Source organism: Ictidomys tridecemlineatus, chromosome 14, assembly GCF_052094955.1.
Source record: "Ictidomys tridecemlineatus isolate mIctTri1 chromosome 14, mIctTri1.hap1, whole genome shotgun sequence".
Lineage (NCBI taxonomy): Eukaryota > Metazoa > Chordata > Mammalia > Rodentia > Sciuridae > Ictidomys > Ictidomys tridecemlineatus.
Window position 1 is genome coordinate 38,393,011 of NC_135490.1, and position 14,098 is coordinate 38,407,108.

General features: G+C 37.9%; 1 protein-coding gene across 2 annotated transcripts in view; it reads left to right on the plus strand.

The window, feature by feature from the left end:
* Asah1 (N-acylsphingosine amidohydrolase 1) overlaps positions 1 to 8,251 on the plus strand; it is a 55,605-nt gene extending 47,354 nt beyond the window's left edge. For both annotated transcript variants that reach the window (XM_078031072.1, XM_005329185.5), the window contains exons 6-14: positions 1,854 to 1,928; positions 2,758 to 2,803; positions 3,320 to 3,464; positions 3,996 to 4,050; positions 4,184 to 4,265; positions 5,111 to 5,242; positions 5,350 to 5,473; positions 5,880 to 5,936; positions 7,335 to 8,251. In XM_078031072.1, the coding sequence (XP_077887198.1) occupies positions 1,854 to 1,928; positions 2,758 to 2,803; positions 3,320 to 3,464; positions 3,996 to 4,050; positions 4,184 to 4,265; positions 5,111 to 5,242; positions 5,350 to 5,473; positions 5,880 to 5,936; positions 7,335 to 7,424 (806 nt within the window). In that variant the 3' untranslated portion in view covers positions 7,425 to 8,251. The remainder of the gene's footprint in view (positions 1 to 1,853; positions 1,929 to 2,757; positions 2,804 to 3,319; positions 3,465 to 3,995; positions 4,051 to 4,183; positions 4,266 to 5,110; positions 5,243 to 5,349; positions 5,474 to 5,879; positions 5,937 to 7,334) is intronic.
* Positions 8,252 to 14,098: the final 5,847 nt, after the last annotated feature.

Sequence of the window (14,098 nt, forward strand, 5' to 3'; positions counted from 1 at the left end):
CAGGTCCTTTATCCATTCATCTACTGAAGGGCATCGAGGTTGGTTCTACATTTTAGCTACTGTGAATTGTGCTGCTATAAATATTGATGCGGCTGCATGACTATCGTATGCTGTTTTTAAGTCCTTTGGGTATAAGCCAAGGAGTGGGATAGGTTGGTCAAATGGTGGTTCCATTCCAAGTTGTTTTCCAAGGAATCTCCATACTGCTTTCCATATTTGTAGCACCAGTTTGCAGACCCACCAGTAATATGTGAGGTGCCTTTCTCCCCACATCCTCACCAACATTTATTATTGTTTTTATTCTTAATAGCTGCCATTATGACTGAAGTGAGATGAAATCTTAGTTTTGATTTGCATTTCTCTAATTACTAGAGATGTTGAACATTTGTTCATATATTTGTGGATTGATTGTATATCCTTTCCTGAGAAGTGTCTGTTCAGTTCCTTGGCCCATTTATTGATTGGGTTATTTGATTTTTTGTGTTAAGAGTTTTATATTTTTTATATATCCTAGAGATTAGTGCTCTATCTAATGTGCAAATGGTAAAAATTAGGCTATGTATTCACCACACTGATTGTTTCTTTTGCTGAGAAAGAGCTTTTTAGTTTTAATCCATCCCATTTATTGATTCTTGATTTAATTTTTTGCACTACAAGAGTCTTATTAAGGAAGTCGGGGCCTAATCTGACATGAGGAGGATTTGGGCCTACTTTTTCTTCTATTAGGTGTAGAGTCTCTGGTTTAATTCCAATGACCTTGATCCACTTTGAGTTGAGTGCATGGTGAGAGATAGGGGCTTAATTTCATTTGGTTGCATATGAGTTTCCAGGTTTCCCATTTGTTGAAGAAGCTATCCTCAATATATGTTTTTGGCACCTTTGTCTTAAATGAGATAACTGTCTGTATGTGGGCTTGTCTCTGTGTCCTCTATTCTGTATCATTGGTCTACAAGTCTATTTTGGTGGCAATACATGCAGTTTCTGTTACTATGCTCTGTAGTATAGTCTTAGTTTTGGTATAGTGATGCCATCTTCTTCAATCTTGGAATGGAAATAACAAATATTGGATTGGGGTGACAAACATATTACACTTAGTATCTTAGCATTGAGTAGAATAAAGAACATTAAATAGACAAAGTATATTGTACATCTTTGGTTTGAATGTTAAATGGCATACCATTTTGGAAAAATATTCAAAAATAAAATATTGTACAATGGACTTTCTCGGTAGCTCTGAACTCATTAATAGTTCTTGGCTGTCCTTTCTCACTGTAGAGATTTTAGTCACACTCTAAAAAATCTGAGCAAAATACATTTTCAGCATACAAACAAGAGCTAGATGAATCACATTATCATATTTGAGTTCCCCAAAGAAAATAAAAAATGATGCATGCCATATATTGTTTAAAATTTTGGACGTTATGATGTGACATAATTCTAGCATTCCTAGAACTTGAACTCATGAAATAGTTCCCTCTTTGAGGACTTGTTTTATTGTCATTTTAGAGAGTCCAGGTGGGGGAAGGCAGCAGCCCACCAGCCAGGTGTTCATGAACACAAGGATTAATTAGCCGTCAGCATTGAAATGCACCAAAGTGTGCCACGCATGCATGCGCGCGCATGCACACGCAGATAGCAGATAAACACACACACACACACACAGAGTGAAGATGGTAAAACTTTTCTTAAAATACATTTTTTGAGGCTGGGGGTATAGCTCAGTGGTAGAATGCAAGCTTATCATAAGCGAGTCCCTCAGTTATACTCCCAGAACCACAAAAAGCAAAACAAATTTTTCTTATGTTGTCATGGTTCTATGTATTAACAAAGTTTCTTCCTTTTTTTCCTCATAGGAGAAATTATTTCATTCAACATTTTTTATGAAATTTTTACCATTTGTACCTCAATAATAACTGAAGACAGAGAAGGTAAATATATGCTGAGAGAAGGTGGACAAAACAGAGTACCATGGAAATGAAAAATTAGAACTTTCTAAACCCAGGTTTGCTATATACATCCTGTGTATATTATATGCAGTGACTTTTCACAAGTGCACTGAAGACTAGCCTCCCTTTAAGACCACTATAATGCCTATTAAAGATTAATTCAGGTGTGCAAAAAACTTGAAAAAAGTGTTTCAGAACTAGAAACATTCTTCCTTTCCTCACAGACTACTTATGTCCTTCTAGACATATGTCATCTTCACACATGTAATGACATGTAGTTTTCTGGAGGCACAGGTAGACGTTGTTTCCATCCAAGGGACCCTATGTATAGCAGCCTCACTTTCTCATACTTTTCCTGGATGTTCCCCAGGGTACAAGAAACAAGATGACTTGCCCTGATTCACCCTCATTTTTGACCTACATTCTGGATATAAATCTGCCTACACCTAAACCCTTCAGGTGTCCAATGTAGGTGTTAGTCCCCGAAGGCAAGCACTGGGTAAATCACATTAGTTGAGATTAAGACATCTGTGTCCTGGTAATGGACCAAAGAATGACCATTGATCCTATTTTGTAAAGGTACTCTGATCTTACCTAGAACCCTGAGCTCTCAGATTTTATAGGAGTCCTTGCCAATGTGACAGTAACACTGGTTTGATCTTGTTAAGGCTGTCATGCTGTTTCTTAATTCTTATGGTTAGATAGAACAGTTGTGAATGTAATTTAACAAAATGAAGTGTTCAGCTGTGATTTATAATCAGTTGAACTTTGTTAACTGCTACTGTATGTCATTCTGCTTCCTTTTAAATAGGTCATCTACTCCATGGAAGAAACATGGATTTTGGAGTATTTCTCGGGTAAGCAAGGAATATCCTATGTATCATTTCTTAAGAGTAGATTGTATTACCTCTGATGAAAAGTTAAGTCCCAAATCATGCCAAAATGACCATAAGTGAAGATAACTGGATTCCTTAGTATCCAGACAAGATGGCACACTTATTCCATTTAGAGTTTGTATCTGAGAAGTTGCACATGGTGAGCTGAAACTTGGACCATACTTGAAGACCACAGATGCATGCCTCATTTATTGCTCAGGAGGAAGAGGTGCACTCTTCTGTATCTGTCCTCTTGACCTTTCTGAAAGGGTCAAGGTAATTTGATGCCTAACTTTGAATTTGGGGTTCACTTTGTACAATCTGTAATATTGGGAGAGTTATTCAACTTGTGAATAAAACCACCTATACTGTAAAGTTCTGTTAGTATTGCTCATTAGTGATTAGGGAGATAAAGTGCATTGTGTAATGCCTGGCTCTCATCATATTCAACATTATTATCATCATTATTCTTAAATGTCACCAAAATTTGTCTTGTAGGTGGAATGTGAATAATAATACCTGGGTAGTAACTGAGGAACTGAAACCTTTAACAGTGAATTTGGACTTCCAGAGAAACAATAAAACCGTCTTCAAGGCTACAAGCTTTGCTGGCTACGTGGGCATGTTAACAGGATTCAAACCTGTAAGGAATCTATTGTTACGTAATTTTACAGGTAGCTTTTGTGTTCTGATTTTATGATCTGTGACGGGTAGAGTCCAAGAAAACAAGCTCAACTTCATCCATTTGTACGTCTTGTCACTTTTATTGGTGTAAGATCAAGTGTCAGATAAGAAAATGGTTTCTGAGCGTGTCATAGATTAAAGAGCATGTGACCAGGTATCAGGGGCTGGGAGTCAAAATCTGTGATAGGGTCTGGGACTCTGCTACTTCATCGAGCTAGGCATAAATTCTTTCTGTCCAAAAAGTGTAGCCAACAATGTCCCACCTAACTTATCTCACATTCTAGGTGTGAAATGCTTCGAACTGAAAAAAAAAAAAAAGAAAAGAAAAGTAAAAGTCTTGCTAAGTTAAGGTGGAAATTATCATGATTTTGGTTTCTCTTAGGATTTCCCATTACTCAATCCAGGCACTTATATACCATTGTAATATATAGATAGGGTCTTAAAGAAGATGGTTGAAGTTTCTGACCATATCATTTTGTCTTTTTCTTAGGGGCTATTTAGTCTTACACTAAATGAACGTTTTAGTATGAATGGCGGTTATATTGGTAAGTAGAGTGTTCAGAGTGTAATGGGAATTTCTCAGCCATTTTAAGACAAATTATGGTCTGTGCCTTCTAGTTAAATACTCTTAACCCTCTTTCATGTCCTTTGACACTATGTATGTTTGATCTCTTCCAGGTATCCTAGAATGGATTTTGGGAAAGAAAGATTCCATGTGGATAGGGTTTATCACTAGATCAGTTCTGGAAAATTCTACAAGGTAAAGTGATTGGTTGCTTTATTACTGAATATTTAGCTAATTTTAAGTTATTCAGATTAAAATACAAAAACATTTCCTAAAATCTAGCATAGTATCCATTGAGAAAGTATTGCAGAATTTCTTTGGTGAGCCTTTGACACTTGAATTATTCATGTTTTCTTTGTGTTGTGTTTTATTTATAGCAAGGAATTGAGTTATTAAAAAGTATTAGGGATATGGACACTATGAAGGGCACCTATGAATTTTTTTTCTGGTACCAAAACAAAATCACCCTCCTACAAAAGAAAAATTGTACAATAAATTCTTCATTTAAATGGTAATACATATTAACCTAGAAGTTATTGTCTCCTGTGGTGGAGAAATTTTATAATAGCAGAACTGCCTTATCTTCAGCCCATATTGCAACCTAATGACTTAGAGTAAATGAGCATTGATCCTATTTTTAATAGTTTATAGGGAATGAGTTAGTAATCATTTTTGATACTTCACTCCAATTTTTAATAGTCCTAACTTTCAATGTTTCTTTTTATTCCCTATCTTGTATATTGTAATTATAACACTATTTCCCTGCCTTCTGATGCTGAATTAAAGGCAGAGATGGTAAGGCTGGAGGGTGATCTCTGGAGGCCATTTCATTTCTCCTGCAAATTAAAGGGACCTTTCAAACTTCCCAGTTCAGCATTTTACCATGTAGAGACATCGTTCCTTCCCAGAACCACTGCTTACTATCCTGTTTTTAAAAACATGTTTCTTCTACATTTGTTAGTTCCCTAAGTTTTCACAGAGCTCAAATATTTCCATTCAACTAAAGATGTTTCCTGATTTTAAAAAATGTTTCTATTTAGTTATGAAGAAGCCAAGAATATACTGTCCAAGACCAAGTTATTGGCCCCAGCGTACTTTATCCTGGGAGGTAACCAGTCTGGGGAGGGTTGTGTGATTACACGAGAAAGAAAAGACTCTTTGGATGTATATGAGTAAGTACCTTTCTTAAAGCAAAATATGTAGAAACCAAAGCCTAAATTGACATATGTACAAGTTTAAGGCATGAAGCCTAAGAGGGGATCTCTCTTTTTGTTTCTAGACTTGATCCTAAGAATGGTAGATGGTATGTGGTACAGACGAATTATGACCGATGGAAAAGCCCCTTCTTCCTTGATGACCGAAGAACTCCTACGAAGATGTGTCTGAACCGCACAACACAGGAGGTATGTTTGCATTGCCATGGATAGAAACTGTCTCCATTAAGGATTATCTTAGTCGTGGCATTTTTCTTTGGTCTTGTATTATTCAGTATCTCTGGATGGTCCCCACTCAATTTTTGTTTTGTTATTTTAACTTAAAAGAACGACATTTTGCTGTACTTTCTCTGTCTTACCCTAATGCTGGATACCATTCTGTAAAGTTAAATAAAAAACAGGGAAGAAAGAGGGGAAAAAAAGCAGTATATTATAGCTGTTACTTCTGTTTCTAGCAGTGACCCCCAAGGTAAGTCCCTTGAGGGAGGCTGAGTGAAGAATCACTTAGTTTCTATTGACCCCTTTGTGTGGATAGAATGCTGCTGATCAACACCTGTGTTTAACTTGCTGAACAAAAACTGTTCTTATGTCCTAGAACCTCTCCTTTTCGACCTTATATGATGTCCTGTCAACAAAGCCTATCCTCAACAAGGTATTTTAAAATATATACATATATAATTATTTCTAGGGAAAGAATATGGGCTTATACTTTATCTTCCCTTTATCTTGGATCACTTCAAGCCTAGAAGTTATGTTCGGCTTATGGCTGATTTTTAAAAGACATCATTTATATGGCTGTAGGCATAACTTTTGGAATATGCTAAAGAAGTTCATCATTGTGGCTTAGTATTCAAATTGGCCATGAGTACTGTTTCCAGCTTTATTTACCTGACATTTCAGTTAGGTCTGGCACATTTCAGTTATGTGCTAGACCTAACTGAAATGTCAGGAAAATAAATGACATTTTCCTGTCATAAGTCTCGTGGTAGACTCTACAACTAGCATCTAAAATTTGACAAATGTAAGTCTGAAGTCCATTTTCAGACTGAGCTGTGTGTCCTGGTGGAGTTTTGTTTCCCCTGAACTTTATCACATTACTTTCCCCCCCACGCGTAAATGAAAAAAAAAATAACAAGTTTGCTAGCCATCCAGTTTGCTAGAATCATTCCTTTTGTGTTCTATACATGACCATCGCACACGTTCTTTCTCGGGGAGGGAATGTAGCCCAGTGAGAGAGCACTTGCTAGAATGTGCAAGGCCCTGGGTCTGAACCCCCTAGTGCTGCAAAAACAAAAAAAAAAAGCAAAGAAAAAACAAAAGTAACAAAAATACATGATCCTTTTGTTCTTTCTCCTATTTCACTGGTCCCTTGCCCATCTCTTCCTAAAATAAACATGCCTCCATTACCTCTGCCCAAACAAATGCCTTGTATCCTTCAGCATCTGGCTTAAAACCTGGCTCCTGCAGGAAGCCTTCCTTGAGCTCCCTGAGCCTGTTGTGCTTCTCATTTTGCCTGCATCAGATTCACGTGAGCTCACAGTGTGGCTTACCTGAGACACGTGGCCTGCTGTGTGGGCCTGGGCGTATGTTTGGTACTTTGAATATGTGCCTGTACTTTCCCCATTGTATTTGAAATGCTTTGAAGATAAGGATAGCCAAAGTTAAACTGCTGATACTCTGCAGTGTATTTCCAGGGTTTGTATGCCTGCCACTTATACATAGAGGAAGGCCAAGTGAATCTGGAGCTTTGGTACCAAAGCAGTGTACTGCTTAGGAATAAGATCTTGTAAAGAACTGGAGATTCTCCCAAGCCTGCTAATTAATATTCATGACCTGGAATAATGGTTCTATTGATATTGGTTGCTTGCTTTAATTATTTAATTAGGATATAATATTAACATGCTATATTACTGTGTAATAACATAATTATATGTTAATTGCTTTATAAAGTTATTTAATATCAAACAAATTCCTTAGGGACAGAAATGCTAACATGTCAGAACAATTTTGAATTGAAAATATCCTTAATGTAAAATAACTTTTCTTTCAGCTGACAGTATACACAACTTTGATTGATGTTACCAAAGGTCATTATGAAACTTACCTTCGGGATTGCCCAGACCCCTGTATAGGCTGGTGAGCACACATCTGGGCCACAGAATTTGCTTTCCAAGATATGAAGATGCAGTGTCCAAACAGCTGACCACTGCAGCCATGTTGTCTCCTTTCAAAGACTAAGATTGAAAGCAGGTTCTCTTTGAGTCATGAGCTTATCCTTCTCAGTATGTTTATGATTAACAGAATATTTTTGCCATAATCATTGATTCTTCTTGTTTTAGGGTAAATTCAAGTGAAGTAAAACAGCTAGAATTTGCCCAGTTTCATTTCACTTGGACATTTGGGGATGGGGATAAGCAATTAAACCATTGTAGGACCCAGCTCCATGGAATAAATCAAGATTCTCTGTGGGCATTTAATCCCAAATTCTTGTGTGCATATGAATAATGTAAAAGTAAACACTTCACATTATTCAGTTTTTCACTTTTATCTACATATTTGTATATTTTTCTGTGTAGCAGTATTTTCCTCTGGTTCTAACAACTACTATTAAAATCAATTGCCTTTGCTGTTTGTGACAGCAATTTCACTACATTTGATTGGGAGGATGAGACAAACATTCAGTATTTCTTTTAATGAGCAATAAGTGACCTTTGACTCTGAAAATAGTACTTTTTGGGGTTCCTGAAGTAATCAGTTTGCAAGGCAGTCTTTTATATAAAGAAGTGTTCCCTTTTTCATAATCACACTACCTCCTAGTAACCCCAGGAAGTTGCTAACTTCAAAAACTGAGTCCCAGATTCTGTGAATTCATAAACATGTCAAAGACTTGAAAATAAGAAACAAATTCATTATTTTAAATTCTCATATCATTCATTTAATAAACAAGTTTTTTGTTTGTTCTTCTGATCAATGTGTTTTTTTAAGTTTTAGTAAAGTTATTAAAATATTTTCAAAAGTTAATGTTTGTGAAAAGAGCTAATAAAAATTGTTAATCTTCCTAACTTTCACAATTAACTGTGAAATATATGCCATTTGTGCAAAACTGTGTCCACTTCATTTTTTTATAATCTCAGTTGCATCATGATGCTCAGTATACAGTCACTGGAAGTAGTGTCAGCAGTCATGCATGCAGACTGGGTGTACACGTACATGTTGGTTTGGGGTGGGGGGTCATCTGACTTAAATAACAAGGGTTATGTAAGTGGGTTATTAAACATATGACTAAATGATCACAATCTTACATGATTAATACTTACCTCCGCCTAACTCCACAATATCAACCCAGCGTGCAGGTGTCCAGAAGCAGCTCTTCCCCCAGACAGCAGGTGCTTCCACAAAACAATAGCAGTTCCAGGATTATTTAGAAAATCAAGAGGAAGTACAAGAGGATTTGTGTTAAACTAGGATTCTATTAATGGAAAGGAAAAAAAAAAACTTTGCTTCAAATGTTGATCCTCTTTTAAGAATGAAGTGAGGGAAACTTGATGTCTGTTTTTAATGTAGTAGCCTTTGATATGCAATTTAAACCAATCACTTCAGACTGATTCTTTGGGAATAAGTCCAAGAGTTTAGATGAAATACCTGGCATTAAAAATTTTAGTAGTATTGTTCAGTGGTACAGTGTTTTCAAAATACTCTCTACACTATAAGCCTGTCTATGTTATGCTTTCTATAGGTACTTATGCATGACTAACTACACATGTGGAGTACAAAAGGATACCTGGGAGGATGTTTACCAAAATGGTCACCACAGTTTCCCCTGAACAGTAGTCAGTGCAATTTTAATTTTCAGAGGACAGAACTTAGTAGCCATGGACATTAAGCATATGCATTAGAAAAACTGGATAAAATTAAGGTTCAGGTTGGAGCCAAACCTAGAATTTACCAGCCTAGTTTTAGGAGTATGATTTAAAACAGGGGTGACTCATACTGCATTCCTTCATACATGTAGCTCCAGGATAACTCGCCTTACTAATAGCTACTACTTTCCCAGAACTGTGTGTGTACCAGGGCTTCTCCTAGGGACAGCTTTACATGAGCTTTAGCTTCTTTAGTTTTCTCAACAAACCCCCAAAGTATTTGAAGTCCGACTTGCTAGTGATGAAGTGAAATGAGTTGCTCAAAGCTGCATTAATATCAGGGTGAGGGCTAGAACTGAGCCAGGTCTGTCCAGCTCTTGGCTGTTACATTGACACTCTCATGCAGAACCTGATCACAAGTAGTTGTGCTGTGGGAGACCCCCACTGGAGTGGAGTGCCCCAAGCCATGGTGCTGAGTGTGCATCACTTGGGTTCTCTTCAAAACTATTCCATAGGGATTAGAAACCTTTGGGGCTAAGAATTGGTTCCAGTGTATCCATATAACAGGTTATTTGTTTTTTCACTACCCCAAGTCTAAATTGTGTTCAGCTTGTGGGAAGTCAAAGAACCTCACCTTTTTGTGGTTATGAGCCAACACTACATTAAAAAGAGCAGTTCTGGGCTGGGGTTGTGGCTCAGTGGTAAAGGGCACGCCTTGCATGTGTGAGGCACTAGGTTCGATCCTCAGCACCACGTTAAAAAATATGTATATAAAGATATTGTGTCCATCTACAAAAAAAAATATTTTTTAAAAAAGGGCAGTTCTGAATTTTTTTAATTGCTGAATGGAAAAGCTCAGATGGTTACTGAAGTTAGTCCTCCAGAGTGTGAGGGATAAATTTTGTTAATTGGTGTAAATTTACAAAATATTTGCCAGCTTAGCATTATGTGTCAGACGTGGCCAGCAGGCCCTGGACTACTACATACTGGGCACTGGTACTGTCAACAGGCCTACGGAGGTGTAGCTGTTAAGTTCAGCTACATTAACCCAACAGGACTAGTGGCTGCAACTTCTGGAGAGTTGTTAGCCCACATGAAATCAGCTCTTTGGCCTAAGGGACTCCCTCCCTCTTATATTGGGAAAGCAGTTTCCTACCCAGGTGCCACAGGGGAGATCGCTGTGTGTTGAGCAATTTTCCATGGCATTTCTGCCTATCTTGTGGCAGCTTTTATCCCAGACTATCTTTTCAAGATGTTTGTCTAAGCAGAGAACAGATTGGTTTTCTTACTAGGATAGTTAAGACCATTGTCTTCCTGCAGGGCATAGGTGGGACAGGCCAGCTAGTAGAGCAGCTCCTCTTATATTTCGGGAGTTTTCTTAGCTATGGCGTAGATCATCCAATGTGCAACATCCACTTTTCCTGTTCTTCCATGTTACCTCCTTGGGGGACTTGCAGGGCGAGTGGAGCTGATATGATCTCAAGCCCATGCTGCCTGGTGTTCCCATAGTAGTAAAGTCCCAGGAGCCTGCCAGCATCCATGAAGCTGTGGCAGGCCAGCTGGTTAGTTTACAACCAGGGTAAGATCTCAGATCCTCCATTCTTAGTAGTGCTGACCTATTGAGCTACCAATGTGTCCTATGATACCTTCATCCAGAGTCTTTCCATGGCATCTATCTCCTCCAGAGCTCCTCAGTGTAGAGGCACAAGCATAGTGGGATAGACTGCATCTCTCTGGGGTATCACCAGACTGGAGAAGGGGGGAAGGCATGAAGCTAGTTGGTGCAGATCACCAGCCTTGCAGACCAGGAGCAGCCTGGGCCATCTGGGTTTTACCTATTTCAAATCCCCATAAAGATATCTAGCCACTTAGACCCCATTTTTTTCCACCAGGACCCAAACCTGTCTTGGTGTCCCTGGTCTTCACTGATAGCAATAACATCCAGATACTGCTGCTCTGCTAGAAAGGCTGAGTGAGACCAATGTCTGGTACGTAGCACCCGGCTTTCTGCAGATCTCATTGTCTAATGGACATGAGGCCCATGCTCTGGCTGGAGAAGTTCATGTTCCAGGGACCTGGAGCCCAGCACACAGCACCATGCAGATGCTGGGGAGGCACAGAGGCAGTGTGGGTTCCTGGTGGATTCAGCTCCAGGCAGCACTCTGGACCTTTGTGGTTGACAGGCCAATTTGAGGCACCTAAGCTGGCAGCCGTGACTGTCCTAATGTGCTTTTTGCAAAGTACAATGTGATTATTTTGGGATATTTATAAGAATATTTGGGGTGGGTTTTTAATATTACATTTATCAGTGAAAGAATAAAAAGAGCTATTAGTCTTTAAATATAAATTCTACTTCTATAAATTCCATCACCCAATTATGCATACAAAATTGATCCTGAATGATTTTTAAAAATTTGATGAGATCATCATAAAGTTTTGGTCAAGAATTTGCAGCAATTTCAAATATAAAATAGGCTATTAAAATGTGTTCAAAGTTAGGCCAAATGTTTTCTCTGATTAGTGGATGCTGATCTATGATGGGGGGGTGCATGGGGAGAATGGAGGAACTTTGGATTGGGCAAAGGGGAGGGTGGGAAGGAGTTATGAAAATAGGAAAGATGGTGGAATGAAATGGACATCGTTACCCTAGGTACATGTATGATTGCACAAATAGTGCATCTCTATACCATGTACAACCAGAGAATTGAAATGTTGCACTCTGTGTACGATGAATATAAATGCATTCTGCTGTCATGTACAACTAAGTAGAACAAATAAAAAAATTAAAAAATAGTTTAAAAGACAAATGACTTGGGCTGGGGTTGTGGCTCAGTGGTAGAGAGATTGTCTAGCATGTGTAAGGCACTGGGTTTGATCCTCAGCACCATGTAAACCTAGATAAATAAAACAAAGGTATTGTGTCCATCTAAAAAAAAAATTGTTCAAAGTTCTGTACTTTTAGATCAAAAGAGTAGAGTAGGTGGATGGTAAGAGGGGAGGGGAGGTCCTGGGGAATGAGATTGATCAAATTATATATGTGTATGAATGTGGCATAATGAATCCCACTATTTTAATGCACCAATTGAAATATTTTTAAAAGTTCTGTACCCTTAAATATCTGATATGGGATACGTATATTCCCTCTATTTTTGTTTATAATTTATAATTTCATAATTATTTATTATAAAGGAATGTAATGAGGTGTCCATCAAGACCCATGTCCCCTCCAGTTTACCTCAGCATGTCTGATGAACACTGTTCTTTTCTATGTGTGCCTGCTTCTAGCTTTAGGGATCTAGATTCAAACTCCACCTCATCTCAAGTTTGTAGGCAGTTCAGTAGCAGTCAACACCCAGGTGTGGTTGGACGTGCCAGAACTGTCGTAGTGTTTTATCATTCGCACAGTTGCATGGGTAAATCTGATCAAAATTTCCATTGCTAGTACTTAACATGGATATCACTCTACTTGGCAGAAGGCAAATGCATTGCTAGAGCAGTCATAAGGAGCTAATTTGGATGCTTCCAAAAATGTCCTGTTGACTGAAAATGATGTTATTTTTACATATGTATAATATACATAAAATTTGTTTACATATATAATGTATACACACACATAGATGTTAAAAACATGGAGTACCCGATTTGAGTGTCAACCCTATTTGAATCCCAGGAAAGCAATGATAGTTTCCGGTTGTGCTGTACAGTAGTCCAGTGGGCTAAATAATTCCAAATCTTCCCACGTGAAAAAATAATGAGACAGCGTTGGTAGCACTATTTCAAAATATAGTGATGAGAGATAGGAGTCAATCGCAAGGCCATGCTTGTCCCAGGTGTGAAGGTGAGTGAAATCTCATTGTGTCAGAGGGCAATGACCAGGAAAGATAACCTGGCACCAATAACAACTTCTGTTTTTCACATGTGTCCTCAGGTACAATGGACCTTATTGCTGAATGGAATAAGGCTTTTCATCTTACTTACTGAGAAAAAGTATAAACTTGCAAGCCTCACTCATTGATTGGCTCTGTCATTGGAGAATTAAGTTTATTGCATATTAAAAATAGAAAATCAATTTCAGTATTATATTTGTTTCTGGATGTTAATTGGCAGTTTTAAATTTTATTAAAACTAAGGCTGGGTGTAATGGTGCCTATATAAATAGGTGGTGCCTATTTAATACCAGCTTATAATACTAGCAGCTCTGGAGGCTGAGACAGGAGGATCGAGAGTTCAAAGCCAGCCTCAGCAACTTAGTGAAGCAACTCAGTGAGACCCTGCCTCTAAATAAAGTACAAAATAGGGCTGGGGATGTGGCGCAGTGTTTAAGTGCCCCTGAGTTCAATCCCAGGTACCAAAACAAAACAAAAACTAAGTTAAAATTAACTTAACATTTTATAGAGTAATTTTTAAGTTATAAAGCTCATTGCCAATGAATGATGATGTCCTTTATGGGGAGATGAAGTTAAGAGACTTGTCCTGGTATGAGCTCGGCCATTTAGCTTTCCTGTATTTAATATGCAAAGACACTGAGGCACAATGAAAAATCTTAGATGTCTGCAAAATGTTTAGGGCTGCCAAAGACAAAGGAATGTACAAATTGATAGCCTTTGATGTCTGGCTGTTCAACTAAATGAACTTGAGAATCTAAATCATATTAATATGTACTGAATGCTACTCTTATAAGCCAAACAAAAATTTTATATTTTGACTTATTCTCCTCCATTTGGAAATTCGGCCATGCCCCCAAATAATCGAATAGTACTAAAAATGTTTTTGTATCATCTCCTTAAGCTCTCAACCATGCTAAGAGCTAATATGATGGATTATTTTTTCATTTTCATAATTGGTTGTTTATGAAAGGAGACTGTGGTTCTTTAACATTTTTTTGTTTTAGATATTGATGGATCTTTATTTTATTTATTTATGTGTGGTGCTGAGAATTGAACCAGTGCCTCAC